This window comes from Anopheles coluzzii, chromosome 3 (genome assembly GCF_943734685.1).
Source record: "Anopheles coluzzii chromosome 3, AcolN3, whole genome shotgun sequence".
NCBI classification, from domain to species: domain Eukaryota; kingdom Metazoa; phylum Arthropoda; class Insecta; order Diptera; family Culicidae; genus Anopheles; species Anopheles coluzzii.
In genome coordinates, this window is record NC_064671.1 from 89,386,408 (window position 1) to 89,405,002 (window position 18,595).

Consider the following 18,595-nt stretch of genomic DNA (forward strand, 5'->3'; position numbering starts at 1 on the left):
GATTAAAACTGAGAGAGTTTAGGAGAATGAGAGAATACGTGAGTTTGAGAGAACGTGCATTACTTACATTCGCTCATAAGCCAAACAGGTAACCAATTACTGATATGGCGCTAACCATGATGAGCATTTTATGAATCCTGGGTAGCTTGTACGCGACTTCTGGGAAGCGGGCAATCTAGTTTCTACAGGTGAGTGAAGAGTCAATGGCTTTTGTGACAGCCAGCTGCCTTTTGCGCGAGAGTCTCTTGTTCTCCCGTGTTTGCGATCGTTCTATTACAGGAAGATACAAGTTTAAGACAGTGTGTGTTCATCAAGAGACTAAGAAGAGTGCTTGCGTGTTTATGTGTACGAGGCATACGAACGATTGCACATTGCCACTTGTTTGCCGATGCATAGTTTTTATTGGATTGGTTTCAATGCATTCGATCGTTTTAATTTAATATGGATTGTTTTCCATGCATTCCATGCTACCATAGCGCCACGAGACCCATTACATGTCACCGGATCGAGCCTATAACAGGAAGACAAGAATCCACAGACAGAGCATCCAGCATTCAGAGTAGGGATAATAGAGGTCTAACTGGTCGAACAGGTTCGGCTTAAGTGTTTGATTTATCTGTGAATTTCGGGTCGACCAAATATTGCTTAGAATTCTCGACTAGAAACATTTCATTTTGGTTGTAAACAAAATCAGATTTTTGTTGAAATGCAGAAAAGATGTATATTTATAGTATTTGTTAACATTTTAATTTACGTGGTTATATTTTGCGCTGATTCAAATGAATAGGTATTGTTTTCATTTTTTGTGTGTACCTCCACCTTGTTTAGATTTATTTCATAAAGTATAAACACCCCAAGTATGTTGGACTTTGCAACAAAGATATTTCAAATAGTGAATATGAAACTCAGATTAACCCTAGTCGAAATTTATCGTAAGTGTTCCATCCATCTGAAAAAAAAACCATTAACAACAGGATAAATATTTCAAGTCAATATTTAGAATACAGAAAGACTATTTACCTGTTTAAATGCAGATGATCAACAAGAATGGCTCACTTACTTTTCATTGTTGTTAAGCTATTTAAACTCTTTCTTCGAAGCATTTGCGTTTGTCCTATTTTAAATTCTTTTTAGGTTTAAATATTTGCATTTGTTCAATATCGTTTGTAAAGAGTTACGAAATGTATACTACTACAATCTTATTCTGGGATTGTTGTAGTCATGTTCCAGATTGAATCCTTCCAGAGCATTTTCCAACAATTCTTCACTCGTTGTGTTTTCCATCATTTCTTTTGCCCTTCTTATTTCTGCCATGTCCTGTTCGCTATAGTATCTTAATCTTATCTCACTGTCATACAAATCTAACACTTCTTGTCTATATGCTTCAAACATTGATAGATTCGCAGCTGTGGGACCAGCCGAAAAATCTACTTCAGACAATTTCAAAATCCATCCATACTGCAGTTTATCAATTCTTCCACCAATCCTGTGAAACACGTTGAACACCCTCGGAATTCTTTGCGTGTGCCCTGCATGTCTGCACAATATTCTATACAACTCGGGATAATGTTCGCGTAACATCTCAAAATTATCCCTAAACCGTAGCACGTGAGCTCTTTGCAGTTGGCTATCAGGTGTCGGTGGCCGTATATACCCATCCCTGATTGTGCTGGCCCCGTCTTCAATAAGCTCTGTAACTTGGTGGCCAGACCTGTCGGCAGCTCGCCTGATTTCTCCAGCAAATCGTACGGTATGTACCGCTGTTCGTGAGTGCAAGTGAGAAGCACCAGTGTGTGGTTCCGTTTCATCCGATGTTTCATCCTGACAGTTGCGCGTAGTTTTCGAGTTTCTTCGTCGTCTGGGATCATCTCCATTATCGCCAGCGTTTCTTGCAGTTCCAGTTTGTTTTGATTGCGTTTGTGTGTTGGTTTTTGTATTTTGTTGAGACTGTTTATTTCCATTGTTTTCCTTATGGTTTGTACTATTTTCGTTAGCTCTAGTGTTTGAATTATTATCTTTCTTTAGCTGCCTTATGATGTTGGGAGTAGTAATCTCCATAACAATGTCGGCAGTTATTTCTGCTGTTTTTTCCACAACTTCAGCAGTTACTTCTGCTGCTTTAACCACAATTTCGCCAGTTTTTTTAGCTGTTTTAACAACTAATTCTGTAGCTTCTTCAACTAAGTCAGCAAACGCCTCATTAACTACTGGAGCAGCTTTTTTAAAAACGGGCGCAGCCGCCAGAACAACGGCTGAAGTAACTGCGATTTCCATCAACCCTGGAACTGTGGAAGCCGCTACCGTTGTCAAAACCAATGTAGCCATTGCAATTCTTTATTGCACAACGGCAACAGTTGTGACGACGAGGTAAAAGACCGCTTTGGGTAACTAAAAGTAAACAAACATTGGTATAGTGAGTATATTGAACAGATAACAAATAAGAGAGCATCATGGGAACGACACAACAATTCAGAAATTAATGATAAAACAGTACCAGCAGATTCATCCTTATCACTATAAAGGTCCTGCAAACCTGACCTGGTTGCATGAAATGTTACAATGTTATGCATCTGACCTTTCTGACAGCAGCTAGCTAGTACTATAGCCGAGTGAAGATAATATATCACATTAATCAGTTGATTGATAAACATTTCTTCGAATTGGTCTCGGAAACAGCCACAGATAAGATATAAATACCCATCCGGTCTATCGATGCACAATCGGTACATGCTAGCGGATAAAGCTAACAACCTTAAACTCCAAATTGTTATTATTGGACTACTACTGATTGTTATGAAAAAAAATCTGAGTTATAAAAAAAACTATTTGGATCTATCACTAAGACGGTTTTTTTAACTACAACACTACAAATTCAAGCCATTTCAAAATGCACGAAGAAAACAGATTGTTTTGAGGTATAACAAGTTGCGAATCTACCGTCGAACACCGTAACCGAATACTTCCTCTCATTTTTGTCTCTGTTTTTCACTCCCTCTCAATATGCCGCTAGCAGACTAATGTCAACATTTTCGTCACATCAATCCTGACGGGTCTTCGAAATTATATCACAATCAAATTCTCAAATCACTTACACAGTAATCGTTCGTACACTTTCCTAAACATTTTTAGCAAACAAGCTCACCTGCGTGGTTGCGTGATCTACTATCAATACAGCTTCGACTCTGTTCTAATTGCGAGCTTCTAGCCGCATTCAATTTACTTGAGTGTATGTTGCTGTTAGTATGGTTTAGAGAGGCTTTGGCTCCTGCGGAGTTCTTTCACCTCAAACACTTGAGTGTATGGTACTGCTTCCAACTCTCCCAGACTATTTATATGTTTTTATCTGTACTACAGATGAATCATACACATCGCATTGATTAAAACTGAGCGAGTTTGAGAGAGTGAGAGAATACGTGAGTTTGAGAGAACGTGCATTACTTACATTTGCTCATAAGCCAACCAGGTATGTAAGGCTTTCGATATCAATTACTGATATGGCGCTAATCATGATGGGCATTTTATGGATTCTGCGTAGCTTGTACGCGACTTCTGAGAAAAAGGCTATCTAGATTCTACAAGTAAGTAAATGGTCAATGTGTGGTGCCTTTGTGGTAGCCTGTTGCGCAGAGGCGGATTAAGGGTATCGGGGGCCCTAGGCGAGGTAAGACGCGTTGAGGCCCCCTGTAAATGATAAATGGTGTTTTAGAGGGGGGATTAGAACTGGAACTGAACTTGTTGTAGGGAGATGGAACACTAAACTTGAAATGCAGTCGAGGGCCATAACAATCAATCACTGGTTCTAATTTTTTTTTTGCCACCGGGGGAAGGGGAGGGGGTGGCAATTGATTCGCCAGCGATCTACGGGGCCCCTAAATCGACGAGGCCCCAGGCGACCGCCTTTACTTATTACGATGCAGATATATGCCAGTGTGCGCTCAACAAGACAATACGAAGGGTTTATTTGGATGAAATTTTACGAACGTTTGCTTATTGTCGATTTTTTACCGATGCATGTATTTTATTGCATTATTTATTCATCGATGTTTATACGTTTCAATGTATACGATCGTTCCAGTTGCTATTTATTGCTTTGCCACGAAGTTGACACTTACCACTATATTGATGTATAATATCCTTTCAATTATATGAAAATGTTTGTGATACGTAGGCAGAATGATTTTTTAGCGTAATCTTTATTCATTTTACAAATACAGTAGAGCGTCGATTATCCGGGCAGCTCGGGACCGGACGGTTGCCGGTTAATCGATTTGCACGGATAATGGTCCAAGAAATGTCAAACGCATATAAAACATATGAAATTCACTAGTTTTATTATTAATTCACCTACAATCAATAGATTAATCGTTAGTAGAATATTATTTTAATCAATAACTGTAGGTTTAACAACTGTTCATGAACCAAAATGAATTTCCAAAATACCCCTAGACACTACAGATCTGCACAAGAAACTGGTTACCCATTTGACTATCGCTGCAAACTTTCGCCGTACGTATGAACAGCTGTCAGATTTATGCGCACGGTTAAGCCGCCCGCCGGTTAATCCGTCCCCGGATAATCGACGTTCTACTGTAAGTAATTATGAATTAATACATTTAAAATTTGTTTATGTTCAAATTATACATATCGCGTTTATCAAATGCAGAGCGCATGCGAGTAAAATGCTAGTTTCCAAATATAGTGTAAAACTAGTTTTCGATCATTATTTTGAATTACAAAACTGGGGCACTATGCTCGATAAAATACGGTAACAAAAATACATGTTTATTATACAATAACCTGATAACTCATTTTGTCCTAACCAATCAAGTCTAACAAGGATGGCATCTCCAGAACGAAGAATGTCTGTGGGTGAACGAAATCAGCATTGTGCTGTCAAACCCAATAATGACTAAAGCTTGGTGACTGCAGCTATAACAGTTGATAATCCGTCTCGATACACCTCGACATAAGGTTTCACGTGTAACACTGTAAGCACAAACGTTGGTCCTGACTGTTGCATGCGAACGATTTTGCTTCTGTAGTTCAGGGACTCTAAAAAAGATTTGATTTGAACAATGATGCACTCTTAGCGACATTCGAAAGACAGATGCTCCGCAGATTCTGTACCACTGTACTCGTGGAATGACAGTTGAGAAGACACTTCAGTTACGGCTCAGTAGAAGGTTTGTTTGGCGATTTGTATTGCTCAATTGGCTTCTACGAGCTATCTATGACATACGTGTGGCACGAACTGACGCTACCCGTAAAGTGCTTTTAGATCACGTGCAAGGACAGAGAAGGCGTGATAAACACGCACGAAGGTGCCAATGCGCCGTAGATGCGTTCGCCATCAAAGCAAGCATAATGTGTTACGCCAGACGAAGACACGTGATCTTCTGCACCAGGTCAAGATCACGTCATCCTTCATTTTAAAAGCATTGTGTGAATCTGTAAACCGAAAAATATAACTGTAGTTACATTTATGAAATTTAAGTTACAAATTTATATCTAGAAATTCGTTTTCGCAACTATGTACCTCTATTCAATGTACTTGCTTGATCATTGTGTTTTCTAACGATTCGTCATTCCTTCGATACATTACATTCCATATTTCCAAAGATCAACGTGCTGGGCAATGAGAGAAATGAAAAACTGATTAATAATGTAAATGTTTTCATAGCCTAAACTGATAACACATCAAAATGATCGACGAACCGGTCTTACCTTCTTTTCCGAAGCAACTTTTTCTAACCATCTGTTCGAGCATTTCGTGTTCTTCGGTTGGTTATATCAACTTGTACCTTCCATGAACTTTATACAGGATGTAATCATTTAGAATGTGCATTTTAGAATCTTCCGCGTCAGGATCTAATTGCGTAGCGCCGCCGCATGTAGAGTAGCTGTATTGTTCCGATTTTCATGCTGTAATGTTTGATCCTTGATAGTCGTCAGCTACTGTTCCTTCCTTTTTTTATAATTCTTACACATCTTCTTAATTTTCTTAATATTCTCCCTTATCTTCTTCCTATTTTTCTTAACATTCTTCATATTCCCCTTCTTCTTCGTTTGTTCATATTCTTCATCTTATTCCAAAAATTATTCTTCTTCTACGACAGTTTGACGTTGCTAACGTGAGGACGACGTTGATGGACGGTCGGTATCAATTCCCGACGATTCCGACGTGTAATTTTTTTCTATCGAATATACCACCGGTTCGCCCCTTATTAATCTATCATATATGTTAGATTTGCATTTTTTAAGGTCAGCTGTAGGATCATACTTTTGAATTTTTTTATGAGCTTGTTCTATTTCACCCGATATATTAAGCCTTCGTTTTGTTCGACTGCTACCGCTTGTCGAGTTTGCATTTGGTTTGCTTCTTTTCCTATTGCTTTTATTATCCTCCCTCTTCATTGTGCAACTCCGAACCTCCTCACTTGCTCTACTGAAAAAGTCTTTGACGTACTGGCGACTGTTGTCAGGTTGGGCAAAGTCATAGCTGTGCACAAACTCCTTCAACAATTTCGGTTGAATATTGTCAATATCTCCTGCAATATTGCCAGTCATGTTTGCTTCTTTGTACACATATTCCCTTCTTCCAAGACAATTCTGTAGCATTGCTAATGCTTGCAACTGTTCAGGCGTTGTAAAGTTCTCTTTCTTTATTCTCAACTTAACACCATGCGCTCGATCAAATTTGCCTTCTCTCAAAGCATTAGGTAGTTTATCAAATGAGTTACTGCCTCCGCTTTCAAACATTACTTCCCAAGCCATGCCTGAGATTTTCATCGCTGCCTGTATCGTTGCTGCTGCTTCTATAGGGTAAACCGTAACGCGGTTAAAGATGTGATCTACTGTGTTTCTTATTACGATGCATTTGGTTTTCCTAAACTTTTTTGTTGTTAAATTTTTCCCTCCAGAAAATGTTTCAGATTTGCGAGACAGTGGAATTACAATGCTGTGCAAGTATCTTTTATTGCTTTTAAATTTCTTCTCCAGCTCGTCGCTTTCGGGCGGCTCTTGTCTCCTGCCCCCAATGCAATTGAACGCCTTGATTGGATACCGATGCCAACCCTGCCTAATGTGATGTTGTATGGAAGGATCTGCCCTTATTGTATCTGCGATTTGCTTCCTAAACTCATCAGCCGTCATATCTTTCAGCTCGGGCATGGCTTCGCACAATGCCGCATACATACAATTATTGCCGTCAACGTTTTGTTGGTTTTCAGAAAATGAGAAATGACCGCCGGTCAGCTGTAAGGTTACCTTTTTAGCGTTCGCCGCTCCGGGCTCTCCGGAAGCAAACGTTTGGCTTATGCCGTCCTCCGCCTGCACGTCAACAATAAGTGCATCAGTTGGTATGTTTTTGGCTTTCAAAAACTTCTGTATCACTTTTGTACATGCATCTACACAGGTTAGATCCATCGGTACACCCTCCTGAATGATATCCGCAAACAGCGCAGGACTCTTTGTTTTGTACATGATTTTCTGCAACTTTTCGTGATACTGATGTTCGTGCAGCTTTCGTTGCTCTTCCGGTAGCGCATCGTGTGCCGCTTTTTCTTTTTTCACCTTCTTTCTCAATCTTCTTTCTCTGATTTTAAGTGGCACTCGTTTGATATGCCTTCCAATGCGTTTTAATGCATCGTGTAGCAATGGTTTAATGAAATGCATTGTGATGAGTTTCCCAACATGCTCACTCAACAGCGCTCGCCATTGCCTGACTGTTTCGCTCTTAAACTTATCAAACCCATCCTCCTTTGGTTTGGAACATTCACTCCCGTCCGCATTGGCTACCCTTGATTTAAGCTTTTCACACATCTGCGCATCCATTGTGTTGAGAAATTGGCTGACTTCGTAACCCATTCTACCCAACTGTAAAGCCCTTTCGCCCCAAACCCATACCGTGCCTAATGTGCTCAAAATCTTCAGTGTGATACTTTTACTCTCCGTTTTCTGCAACGCACTTGCGAATCCGTGCGATAAACTGCCCACCATTTGTCCGACAATGGACACATAACTCTCCCAACTGTATGTTCCAAATGATGAATTTATTTCCTGTATAAGCTGCCTAGCCCTCTGTTCTCCCAGCTGATCGTACACTTGCTTCAGGCTCTGCGTTGCTTTGTGATCGTCTACTTTGCTCAACACCGTGCGCAGCACATCCGCAGCCAGCCCATTGACCATCGATTGCAAATAATCATCGACGATTGTATCGACCATCACGTTCGCCACACCTTGCGCAGCACCTTGAACGATTTTCATCCCAACTCGCTTTAACGCCACGCTAATGACTTTGTTTTCGAGTTTCGTACCGAGCTGGCTACGTGCCGTTGTTGCGCATATTGATTCCCCTTCTGTACAGAGCCCAGAATTGAATATTTTCTTCATGATTTTCGATTGCTTGACTGCACGAGAACACAACGCTGCCACGCCGGCGGTAATCCCGGTAAATAATATGCTTTTCATTTTTTGCACCGCATATTCCTTCCAACTGAAATGACCGGTGTGAAGTGCATTCACAGCATAGCTTATGTCGTTAAGACCTTCGCTCATAAAACTGCTTGCAACGTGCGTCAACCAACCTACCGAGCAAAACTCTATTAAGCCACCCAAAGCTATTTGGCCCAGCCCTATTAACGCTACCGCAGTAGCCTTACCAAGCATTCCCTTCTGCTCTTTCAGTTGTATCAGACGCTCCAATCCGTTCAGATTGAAAATATACTCTTCGTCTATCGTACCAAAATTAATCTCCGTATTCTTAGTCACCTCTTGAATTGATTTTAAATATATTCCAGGAACTTTTAGCCCTACAATGGAAGATTTGAGCGATTTCAAAGAATTTATTACATGCGTCTGTGTTGAAGCTTCGCGTATCTTGCGCTGTTGGTTTAAATATTGTACTACCGTTTTGCCTATGTCGTAAGACACGGTACCAGAGCATTTCAGGGTGATCGAAACTATGCTTTTGAAATCTTTCTCTTCCCCTATGTCATAGTAACTTGTTACACTCATTTGCTGAAACTGTAGTTGGGTAAGCTTCGATGCATTGTCCCACATTTTTGTACCTATCGATCGTTTATGTAAACATTTGTTTTTGATTAATTCACTAACCAGCTGATCTGCATCAGTGGTGGGGATCGCAAGCACTTCTATGAAAATATCTCTCCACTCTGTTTTGGTTAAGTTTTTCATACATATTTGTTCCATTTGTTCATTGAAATTTTCGTTTTCTATCTTGCATGGTCGAATAATATTCTGTTTTAAAAGATCTTCAAAGAAGGACACATAAGGATGACTTGCTAGATTGATTCGTATTACTTTTCCATCGCCGGATTCAAGGTCTTCTAGTTGGTCTTTGAGGTGCTTCAATTCCAATCTGTACGCAAAGCAACCTGCAAGTAACGCCCTTACCGCAGGCTCATACACTGGATACGATGGCACCAAGTCATCCTTTTTGTCGTTAAAACTATCCTTTAATTTGTAGGAATCACCCACACTAGGTTCTAAAGTTCCTTGTTTTATCAACTCATTCATGATGAGTTCTGCCTCAGTTTGTTCTATATTTGCTTTCTTGATCAAATCCTGAACAGACACAGAATCGAACCATTCGGGCACACATGATAAAAGCTTGCTTTTGTCGATATTTGCCTTTTTATTGATGGTGATTATACCCTTTTTAACAAGCATTTCATACTGTTCCCTTCCGAAAGCTTTTATAAAATCATCTTTTTTAAATATATCCATACTGACACGTGCTTTTGACTCTTTATCTCCTGTCTTTGTGCTGAGTTTTACCTCATTTTCATCTGTAGTTGCTTTCTTGGACAGATCAGACACAGAATCGGACGATTCGGGCACACATGATGAAATTTTGCTTGCATCATCATTTGCCTTTTGATTGCTGGTGGTAATACCCTTTTTATCCAACAATTCATTCTGTTGTTCAGCGACGGTTTGTGTAAGATCTTCTTTTTTAGATATTTCTGTACTTACATTTGCCTTTGAATCTGTATTTTCTGTCTGCTCGTACGTTAGCCAATCGTGGTATAAAACAATCTGTTCGTTCGTTAGTTCAATTGATTGTTTTAATAATTTCTCTTTTTTTACAATTTCCTCAATGGCATCCATCAAAGAGGGATTCACTTTCTTCAACTTGGTATTATCTACCCTTACGTACTCCTGTATGTCGCTTATAACCTTCTGCTTGTCTAACAGCTCCCAAAACTGTTCTTTACTAGGAAGTTTGAAGGTAGATTCACATTCCTTCAAAAACGTGCCCTCGTCAATCTCTTTGCCAGCCTTAGCAGAAAAAAAGGTCCTCAAATCTTCAACCGGTATGCCATAGTCTTCATGGATAGCAAGCAACTGCTGGTCGCTTACGTTTTTCCGCACTTGTGGTTTGGATGCTATCTTATGGTCAGTGAGATACTTACAGATACGTTCCGCTTGATCAGCTGTAATATTATCATCCGACACAAACGCGTCAGGAGTCACCGCATACCCTAGTATATCTTCAATCGATCGTGTGAACGATAGATACAACTTTGCAATGCGCTCCTTTTGTTCCTTGTAGTCGTCGTACGAAACGTGTATGTTTTTCGATTTTCCCACAATGCCAGCAGCCTGTACAGCGGCTGTATGATGCGCTTCAAAAAGCTCCATCGCTGCACGCAAATCTTTCTTGAACTGTTCGATCGTTTCATTACTCGTTCCATCTGTAGTCTGTTCAATTTCAGCCGATTTCATCACCGTGTAGGCACGATAATAGTATGCAGCTTCACAAAACTGGGGCTCAAGCTGTATAACCTTTTCGAACAAACTCATAGCCGTTTCATAAGCGTACACCACTATTTTTGCGTCGTCAAATGTTTTCTTTACCATGTTTGTAAGTTGTTTGCCTGCCTTTTGTAAGTCCTTCAAAATACCGACTTTTACATGATGCTCTGCGAGATGTTTTCCCAGTTTAATCATACGCATCGGATTCCCCGCAACCCAGCCTTCCCACAAGCTGCTCAATAAATAAGACTCAGTGCATTCTCCCGACTGGAAGCTTTGCATCTTGTTCAAAAACGTCTTCAGCACCGGTGGCGTACGCTTTTCATCACATTCATGACTGAACTCTTCCATCAAGCTGCTGTGCTCGTCCAACCAGAACGCCCACTGATCGAGGCAGCTTTCGAGCAAAATAGCTTTAACTTCTTTCGGCACATCGGCGTTGTCTAGAGCCTCCCTGTGCTTTTCATACACCTTTTTGAATTTGTTAAAACAATTCTCCTCCGTCACGATGTGTTTTTCGTAGTACGACTTGACCTCCGATATGCGGTACAGCTCATTTTTATCTCGCTTCTTTTTCAGGTCAATTATTTTGGACTTTCGGAACTGCTTGCGGCCCCGCACCATCAGTATCATCCGTCCGGATCCTTTGTCTCCGCTTCTTGCCGCTCTTCCAAAAGCTTGCTCCTCGATGCGAATGTTTTCCGGAAGGTACGTCAGAATCACATGCAGCCCACCTGCCTTTCTCACTTCATCCGTGATGCGTATATCGGTTCCACGGCCCGCCAGGTTGGTTGCAATGATGATCTCTCCTTGCTGTAGCTTTGCAGTACCTTGCACCACATCAAACTCTTCAAAGTCCCGCGTGTAGGTGCTAATGTGTAGCTCACCCTTTGCCTTTAAGCACTTTTCCACACTTTGCACGTCATTGATCGTATCGCAAATGATGAGAACCGATCGATGCTGCTCGTTGACCAGGGTGTCCACTTCCGTCCGAATGCTTTCCAGCCACTTGTTGTGCCCGAGACAAATGATTGGATCGTACTCGTCGAATTGTTTCGACTTGGTCGGTGGTATGGTAACAAAATCTACCTGATGTACCTCTTTCAGCAAGTGTCTTTCACCCTGCGAGCCGAGTGTACCGGTCAACCCGTACAATAGCTTGTACAGCTTGAAATATGACACATTCGATAGGAAAACCGCTTTCAAGCTTTGCAATGACAATTTACAGCCATGTTTTAGCTGCAAAAACTGATGCAATGCTTCGTCCCACTGAGAGCTTCCCTGATCTGTTCCAGTATCTTTGTCGAGGATCACTATGCTACGCTCGGTTTTTACACCGGACGCCATAAAGCTTACCACGTACGAGTGATCAGGCTCCATCAGTAACGCATTGATAGCGCTATCGATCCAAGACGTCAAGTGTCTTTCGACAAACTTTTTCAGATAGTTAGGAACAATTATATGCTTCTCGCGATTGACACATTCGGTCAGTAGAAAGCTTAGCCTATGCTTATATTGAGCGAACTCAGGAGGCAATACTTTTTCCAATCTTGAAGAATCTATGGCATTTTTCACAATGTTTGACTCCGTATCTATTACGCCTCCATTTACTAAACACTGCCAAATTGATTTTACTTTTTTGGTGCTTAAGCTTGGATCGAGTTTCTTCAGATCGTCGAAACTGATCCGATCGTACAGATTGTTCATAATTATGTTCTTAATTTCATCCGTATCAATGTCTTCTGGATTGCCCGGGGAAGAGTTGACCACCTGCCAAATAAAAACATACACCGACTCAAGCTTATCCATTCCCGGTATATCGTGCGACAGGTAAAGCATATTATTTCCCTTATCAACCAACATACTGTCCACCTCGTCGACGATAACGCACGAAAAATCACGATCACCTAGTATGTTTTTGCCATAGAATCTATCCAGCAGGTAGTCACGCTGAAAGCTTGCCAAATCGCCGTACACAACCTGATAATTCGAGTAAGCTTCTTTGCGCTGTTCAAGGTCTTCGCTACAGTTATGGTGAACACTGACTCCAAACAATTCATAGATATCTTTGTTCACCTCGGAATCACGCTTAGCGAGCACCGGAGAGCTGGTTACAATGTCCACCTTGTTGTGGAACAGAGCTTTTACGATCGAGGTTGCTACGACGATCAACGATTTCCCTTCACCGGTGGATACTTGGGCCAGAGTGCTTTTCGTGTTCGTAAGCAACGCAAGAATAGTAAGTCGTTGAGTATCGCGAAGTCGAAATCCTCTCTTCAGCTCAATCGCTCGATCAATTACTGCAAGCATTTCTGCGTAAATGTGTACAGTGTCATCGTTTGTTGCGTTGTATAATTTAACACCAATCGTTTCTTGCCAAATTTTGATGTCATTATATGTAAACTTTGCCACCAGCTTCTGATTATAAGATGTGTTTACATCATTGATGTGTTGAATGGATGTCCGTATCGTGGGAAGATTGTTGAGAATCCTCTTTGATGTATTTTGATCACTCTCAAGTATTTCTGCAAGTTGCTGTATATTGAAATCCTCCAGCTGTGGTTTGTACTTTTGCTCCATTGTAGCGATCCAATCTTGCAGTTGAGAAGCCTTTAGGTTGTGGATTTCTTCATCCGTTAAGAGCCATTTTTGTTTCTGCAAGTTTGATAGAATTTTCAGCACAATTTTAGAGGTCAGTTGATCTTTACCTTTCAAACAGTCTATCAAATCATTTGCTTTACTATATCCAAATGTATTTTCAACACAGCTCATGTAGTAAGAAGCATCGCTGAGTCGATCCTCCTCATTCCATTCCACTAAAGCCTTCAGTTTGTGCGTCCAGTAATGTTCCTTCAGAAAGTAGCCCCACTCCGACAGCTTAATTCCATCGAAAGCAATAGACTCTATAGGGACACTGCTTAGCAAATGCAAAATATCGTTCATGCATTCAATAGTGCAAGTGCTTACTTGAAGCTCATTGAACAATGTCACCAAAACATCTTTGCTCATCATTTTGCTCATGTACGCTCGCCATTGCTGTTTGTTCGGCAATTGTTGTTTGAAATGTGTTTCAAGATGCAGAAGTAATGCCTCATCCACCCAGTTCTGTTGCTGATAGGCTGCAACAATCCATGTGTAAGTGAACGCTTCCTGTCCACCGTTGGCAATGCTATCGAGCAGCGAGTTAATGAACATGCTCATTTCATCCGCAGATATATGCCGTCCTTCGCACGCAAAGCGTTGCACCATACATTGCAACATCCGTTTCTCATTGGAATATGTAACTTTCTCCAACATTTTTCTTATGGATACACATTTCTCCTCCGGGAAGTAGCTGGCCAACGTTTCAGCTGTTACCTTATCATTTGAATCATTTTCTTCATCATAACTCTGGGTGCTAGCTACTGTTTCAACATCAAATAGTGTTAAAAACTGTTCGATGTCTCCAATAGTAGGCAAGTAGTCCAGCTCCATCAGAATATTCCCGAAAAGAGTATCCTTGTACAGACGTTCTTGGGCCATTTGTAAGTACTCGGCGTTTATTTCCATCTGCACTAACTCATCGTCTCGGATAAGTATATGGTTCTTCGTCGTTGAAGAAGGATTGTGTTCTTCAAGAAGAACATACTCAAAGTCCTCATCAGTAGTATACACCCTAAGATTGACATCAAACACATATGCCAAAAACTCTCTGCAGCTCCCCGATGTCGCAACTCCTTTACTTTGAATGTATTCGATGAACTTTTGCTTCACCTGCTCATCGACAATCATTTCACTCGTTTCATATTGCGCTTTTACCCGCTTTGCTTCATTCAAGCTATCGTAAAGCGCTTTTAAAGCTTCATCTTTTTGTATTGCTCGTCGAAATTCGTTATTCGTTTCTTCATCACTGTCAGCGTCCCAAAAGGGCAAAAGCTCTTTGTGTTGCGGTTTGGACAGCTCTCTGTAGAACGTTTCCATACATTCGTCGATATTGTCTACATATTCAGTGTCTAAAACGAAAGATTTAATTGCACGCCGTAAAACCTCATCATCATCTTTCATTTCTTGTTTGATAAAAGTCACGATCTTGCTTCGTATTTCTGGAGTGTTTTCGTACAGATACTGCTTCATTGAACCCAGAATCACATGAGAGGCTTGACCGTTCTTTTCTTTAGTTTCTTTTAGGAATTGCGAAATTGTTTCTGCAGTGTAATCATGTTGTGTTTCACATTTGAGGTACAGTGGTAATAGCTGTGGCAGTTTTTGCATTGCTTGAAATTTGTATTTCCTAAAGAACATTTCATCTATTTCATCAATTGTCTTGTTACCTTCATCTGTGTCCGTATCTTGAAGGTAACTTGTACGATCAGTGGCAAATTTGCTTAGCAATAGGATAAGATCCTTTTCATGCACGGCTTTCGTGCTGTACGACAGCCAGTCATTTAATGTGAAAGAATCGCAGTTAGTTGCATTCCCTTCCTGATCATTATCCTGTTTTACCTTAGATATATTCACCGTGACTTTGCAATGTTGGCGTTTGATATCTTGTTCGAGGGAAACGCAACGACTCATTGCATGCGCAAGTTGCAACTCTTCTTGCCTTCGGTTTGCAGCAGCTTGACGCTCACACTCTGCTTCAAATGCGCGCTGCTTTTCTTCCAGCACTTTCTGCTTAGCAGCTGCACGCTTTTCCTCTTTCGCCTTTTTCTCCGCCTCAGCAGCTTGTTTTTTCTCCTGCAATTTCTTCTCCGCTGCTTGGCGAGCTGCCCGCCTTACTTCGTATGGATGTTGGCGGCATTCTGCTTGATAGGACCAACGGTTTGAATGCTGAAGTCTACTCTCGGCAGCTTGCAGTGCTGCCATCTTTGGTTCACATGCAGGATTTGGCTGAGAATGAAGCCGCCTTCCTCCAGTAGTTCCTTGCTGAACATTCTGCGCAGTAGCTTGGCGTGCCGCTACCTCTGTTGCGTGTGCACGCCTAAATTCTTCTAGCCTTTGCGTTTCAGCAGCCAGTCGCGCTTGTTCCGCTTCATATGCACGTTGCCTCTCCTCCTGAGCTTCTCTCTCAGCAGCTTGGCGCGCTACAAGCTCTGCTTCACGGGCACGCTGTCGTGCGCACTCTTCTTCGTGACGCCGGTTGGCTTCCTCTTCTTCTATCTCGCGCTCAACTTCTTGCATAAACTCAGAATACGCATTCAGCACGCTTTGTCTGGAGATTGTTTTCTTACCTAAGGCTCGTGCATGATGCTGCCTTTCGCTGTTCGATCTACTATTGTTCCGTTCCTCAAACGTTTGCTGATCTGGATGACGTAGCCTGGAGGACGTTATTTCTACATACGTTGAGGAGTTATCACTTAAATAAGGACAATACACTCTGTTGCTAGAATTTGATGAATAAGCGCTTAATTTAAGAGTGCTGTTTTCATCACTTCCATAGTAGATGGGAAATGGTCCAAACCTTCGGCCCCAAAAATGATCCGCGTATCCTACATCCCAACCTCTCTTGCCGTGGCGACCACCAACACCTCCTTTTCCATTCTTTCCATTCGCTCCCGCTTTGCTGATAATATGTACATCAACATCTCGATAGTTTGTCAGGCACTGTACCGTTACCTCCCCAGCCTTGCCGCCCTGACCACCCATGCCATACTCTCCACCAGACATACCCGGAGTTCCCGGTGATCCTTCGTACAGCAGAAAAGCTTGACAATTTTGGGTCATCAAATCACCATCCTGATAGGAAAACGTTATTGTGTGCCCATCGTCCGTTTTACACTCGAAATAGCAATCTTCTATTTGCAAGCCCTGAAATTCAACTTTTGTGAAAGACAACAGGTATGTCCATCCGCGGAGCGAATTTGTAAGGATTTTTAAAGTATGACGATCGTTCACCTCTTCCTTTGTTATTGTTATGCCCGGTTTTTTCAGGTTCTTTAGGGTTGTATTCAAGTCCGCATGCCGTACCCCGTCCATCGATGCTACCGGTGGAAATTCATCCCGAAACTCGGACCAGCGTTTTCCTGTTCCATCTTTCCCATGTTTACCATTGCCACCGTCCTGACCGTCGCTGCCAGCTCCGCCATTCGCAATGATCGTCATGTGCTCGGGGTTTGTTATTTCTTTCGCCATTATCAACACATTTCCACCACTCTCGCCAGGGTAGCCATCCTTACCATTTAAACCCGTTCCGTCCTCGCCAGTCCCAGCACTTTGGCTGTACTCATGGGTATCGTCTTTGCCCGAAAGGTCCCAACAAACGGGCGACGGAACCAGTAGCTCACGCGCATGAACCACAACATTTTTCCCATGCCAAACTTGATTTGGTAGATTGGCGTCAATGCGAAAAAGCTTGCCACTTACGAAACGTACCTCTTCAATTTTGGTGTTTTTGCTAATAACGTTCTCAACTAGGTCAATAATAGGTTGCAGTCCGAATTCTTTTCCACGAACTTCAAGCACCGAACGATTGTCGGTGCGAATGTTTGCTATAGTAACGTCGTTTGCCATGGTTACACCTTGTTTTCACTCATCCACTTCTTCTATTTTCTTCTTCTTTTTCTTCTTTTTGTTCTCTTTTCTTCTTTTTGTTTTATTTTCTTTTTTATATTTCTTCTTCTTTCTTCTTCTTCTTCTTCTTTCTTCTTCTTCTTCTTCTTCTTCTTCTTATTCTTCTTCTTCTTCTTCTTTTTTCTTCTTTTTATTATTTCCTGTTTCTTCTTCTTTTTCTCTTTCTTTTTCTTCTTCTTCTTCTTCTTCTTCTTCTTCTTCTTCTTCTTCTTCTTCTTCTTCTTCTTCTTCTTCTTCTTCTTCTAGGCTACGCGATCATACCGGTCAATACACTCACAATCGGAACTCACTGATGGTAGAGATTGATTATGTTTATTCGGACCACACTTTGAATATTCCTCCAATCTCCAAAGCACTATCTGCTAGCAATACTCAACACCGTATTTTACAAGTTTTTACACGTTTGCACACAACTCGCCTTCCAAACGTGTCGTCTGCTAAAAAGCCGTATTAGGCGGCGCTCTAGCTGCAATCGAACACGACATCCGACACGAACAAACCCATATAATCATATGGAGGTGCACTGTCAGACACAAACAAACAAACAAGACAAACGTCGAGTCGAACATGTCAGTTGATTTTGTCTGTGATGTTCGATACCCACCTGTGCTGTAAGTACCTTGGCTGTCAAACGCTTCACAGCTACAGTAGATAGAATTCAATTCGGGGCATTTTTAAGTTTGTTTACGTAGTTTGTCTCTTTTTCTTCTTAAAATTGCGTGCAAAATATTTAAAATAGCTATCAATAATTATTGTTAAACTTTTCAATCAATTATAACATCAAATATAAAGGATTGAAACGTATTAAACTATTGTGTGTACATAATTCATGTGTATGCACTGTATGTGTTTTGGCATGGACGTTTGTTTACATTTTTCAATATTAAATTTGAATGATTTCTATGTTATTATAGATGTGAATAACTAGTAAATTATGAGTTGAATCTTCCCCCTGTAAGTGGATATTCATTTAAACTATGAAAATGCTTCATTTTCGAGACGAAAAGAAAGGCGTATTGCAGTGCATCATGACAGGTCTATAAGACATCGAACAGCTGACAGAGCACCTATCGAACAGAGTCGTGTTTGTTTGTCTCGTTCGATTGGTCCCAGAGCGCCGCCTTAGTCATCACGCTTCATCCCCCCACCGAGAGAGCATGCATGCTCTCAACGCACTCTCTCACGGATGCGCGCTTACCGCACGTGCTTCTTCACCCCTCCAAAACCGCGCGTGCTTCACCCCTCCAAAATATCACAATGTACACGT

General features: G+C 41.3%; 2 protein-coding genes across 4 annotated transcripts; both read right to left on the reverse strand.

The window, feature by feature from the left end:
- Nucleotides 1–720: 720 nt before the first annotated feature.
- Nucleotides 721–3,290, reverse strand: LOC120956890 (uncharacterized). Of its 3 annotated transcripts, none has more exons than XM_040378683.2 (3): nucleotides 3,093–3,290; nucleotides 1,021–2,388; nucleotides 721–949 (listed from the first exon to the last, which is right to left on the reverse strand). In XM_040378683.2, the coding sequence occupies exon 2, from the start codon at nucleotides 2,323–2,325 to the stop codon at nucleotides 1,192–1,194; it is 1,134 nt and encodes a 377-aa protein (XP_040234617.2). In that variant the 5' UTR covers nucleotides 2,326–2,388; nucleotides 3,093–3,290; the 3' UTR covers nucleotides 721–949; nucleotides 1,021–1,191. The 3 variants fall into 3 exon arrangements, with proteins under 3 accessions (XP_040234617.2, XP_049465087.1, XP_040234618.2); XM_049609130.1 differs by having other exon boundaries at nucleotides 3,143–3,289; XM_040378684.2 differs by lacking the exon at nucleotides 3,093–3,290 and adding an exon at nucleotides 2,576–3,080.
- Nucleotides 3,291–4,026: 736 nt separating this feature from the next.
- Nucleotides 4,027–17,358, reverse strand: LOC120956889 (uncharacterized). The gene is made up of 3 exons (XM_040378678.2): nucleotides 5,725–17,358; nucleotides 5,537–5,628; nucleotides 4,027–5,448 (listed from the first exon to the last, which is right to left on the reverse strand). The coding sequence occupies exon 1, from the start codon at nucleotides 17,266–17,268 to the stop codon at nucleotides 6,127–6,129; it is 11,142 nt and encodes a 3,713-aa protein (XP_040234612.2). The 5' UTR covers nucleotides 17,269–17,358; the 3' UTR covers nucleotides 4,027–5,448; nucleotides 5,537–5,628; nucleotides 5,725–6,126.
- Nucleotides 17,359–18,595: the final 1,237 nt, after the last annotated feature.

Coding starts and splice junctions, on each gene's coding strand:
- LOC120956889 (XM_040378678.2), bottom strand. CDS start 17,268: ATGGCAAACGACGTTACTATAGCAAACATTCGCACCGACAATCGTTCG.
- LOC120956890 (XM_040378683.2), bottom strand. CDS start 2,325: ATGGCTACATTGGTTTTGACAACGGTAGCGGCTTCCACAGTTCCAGGG.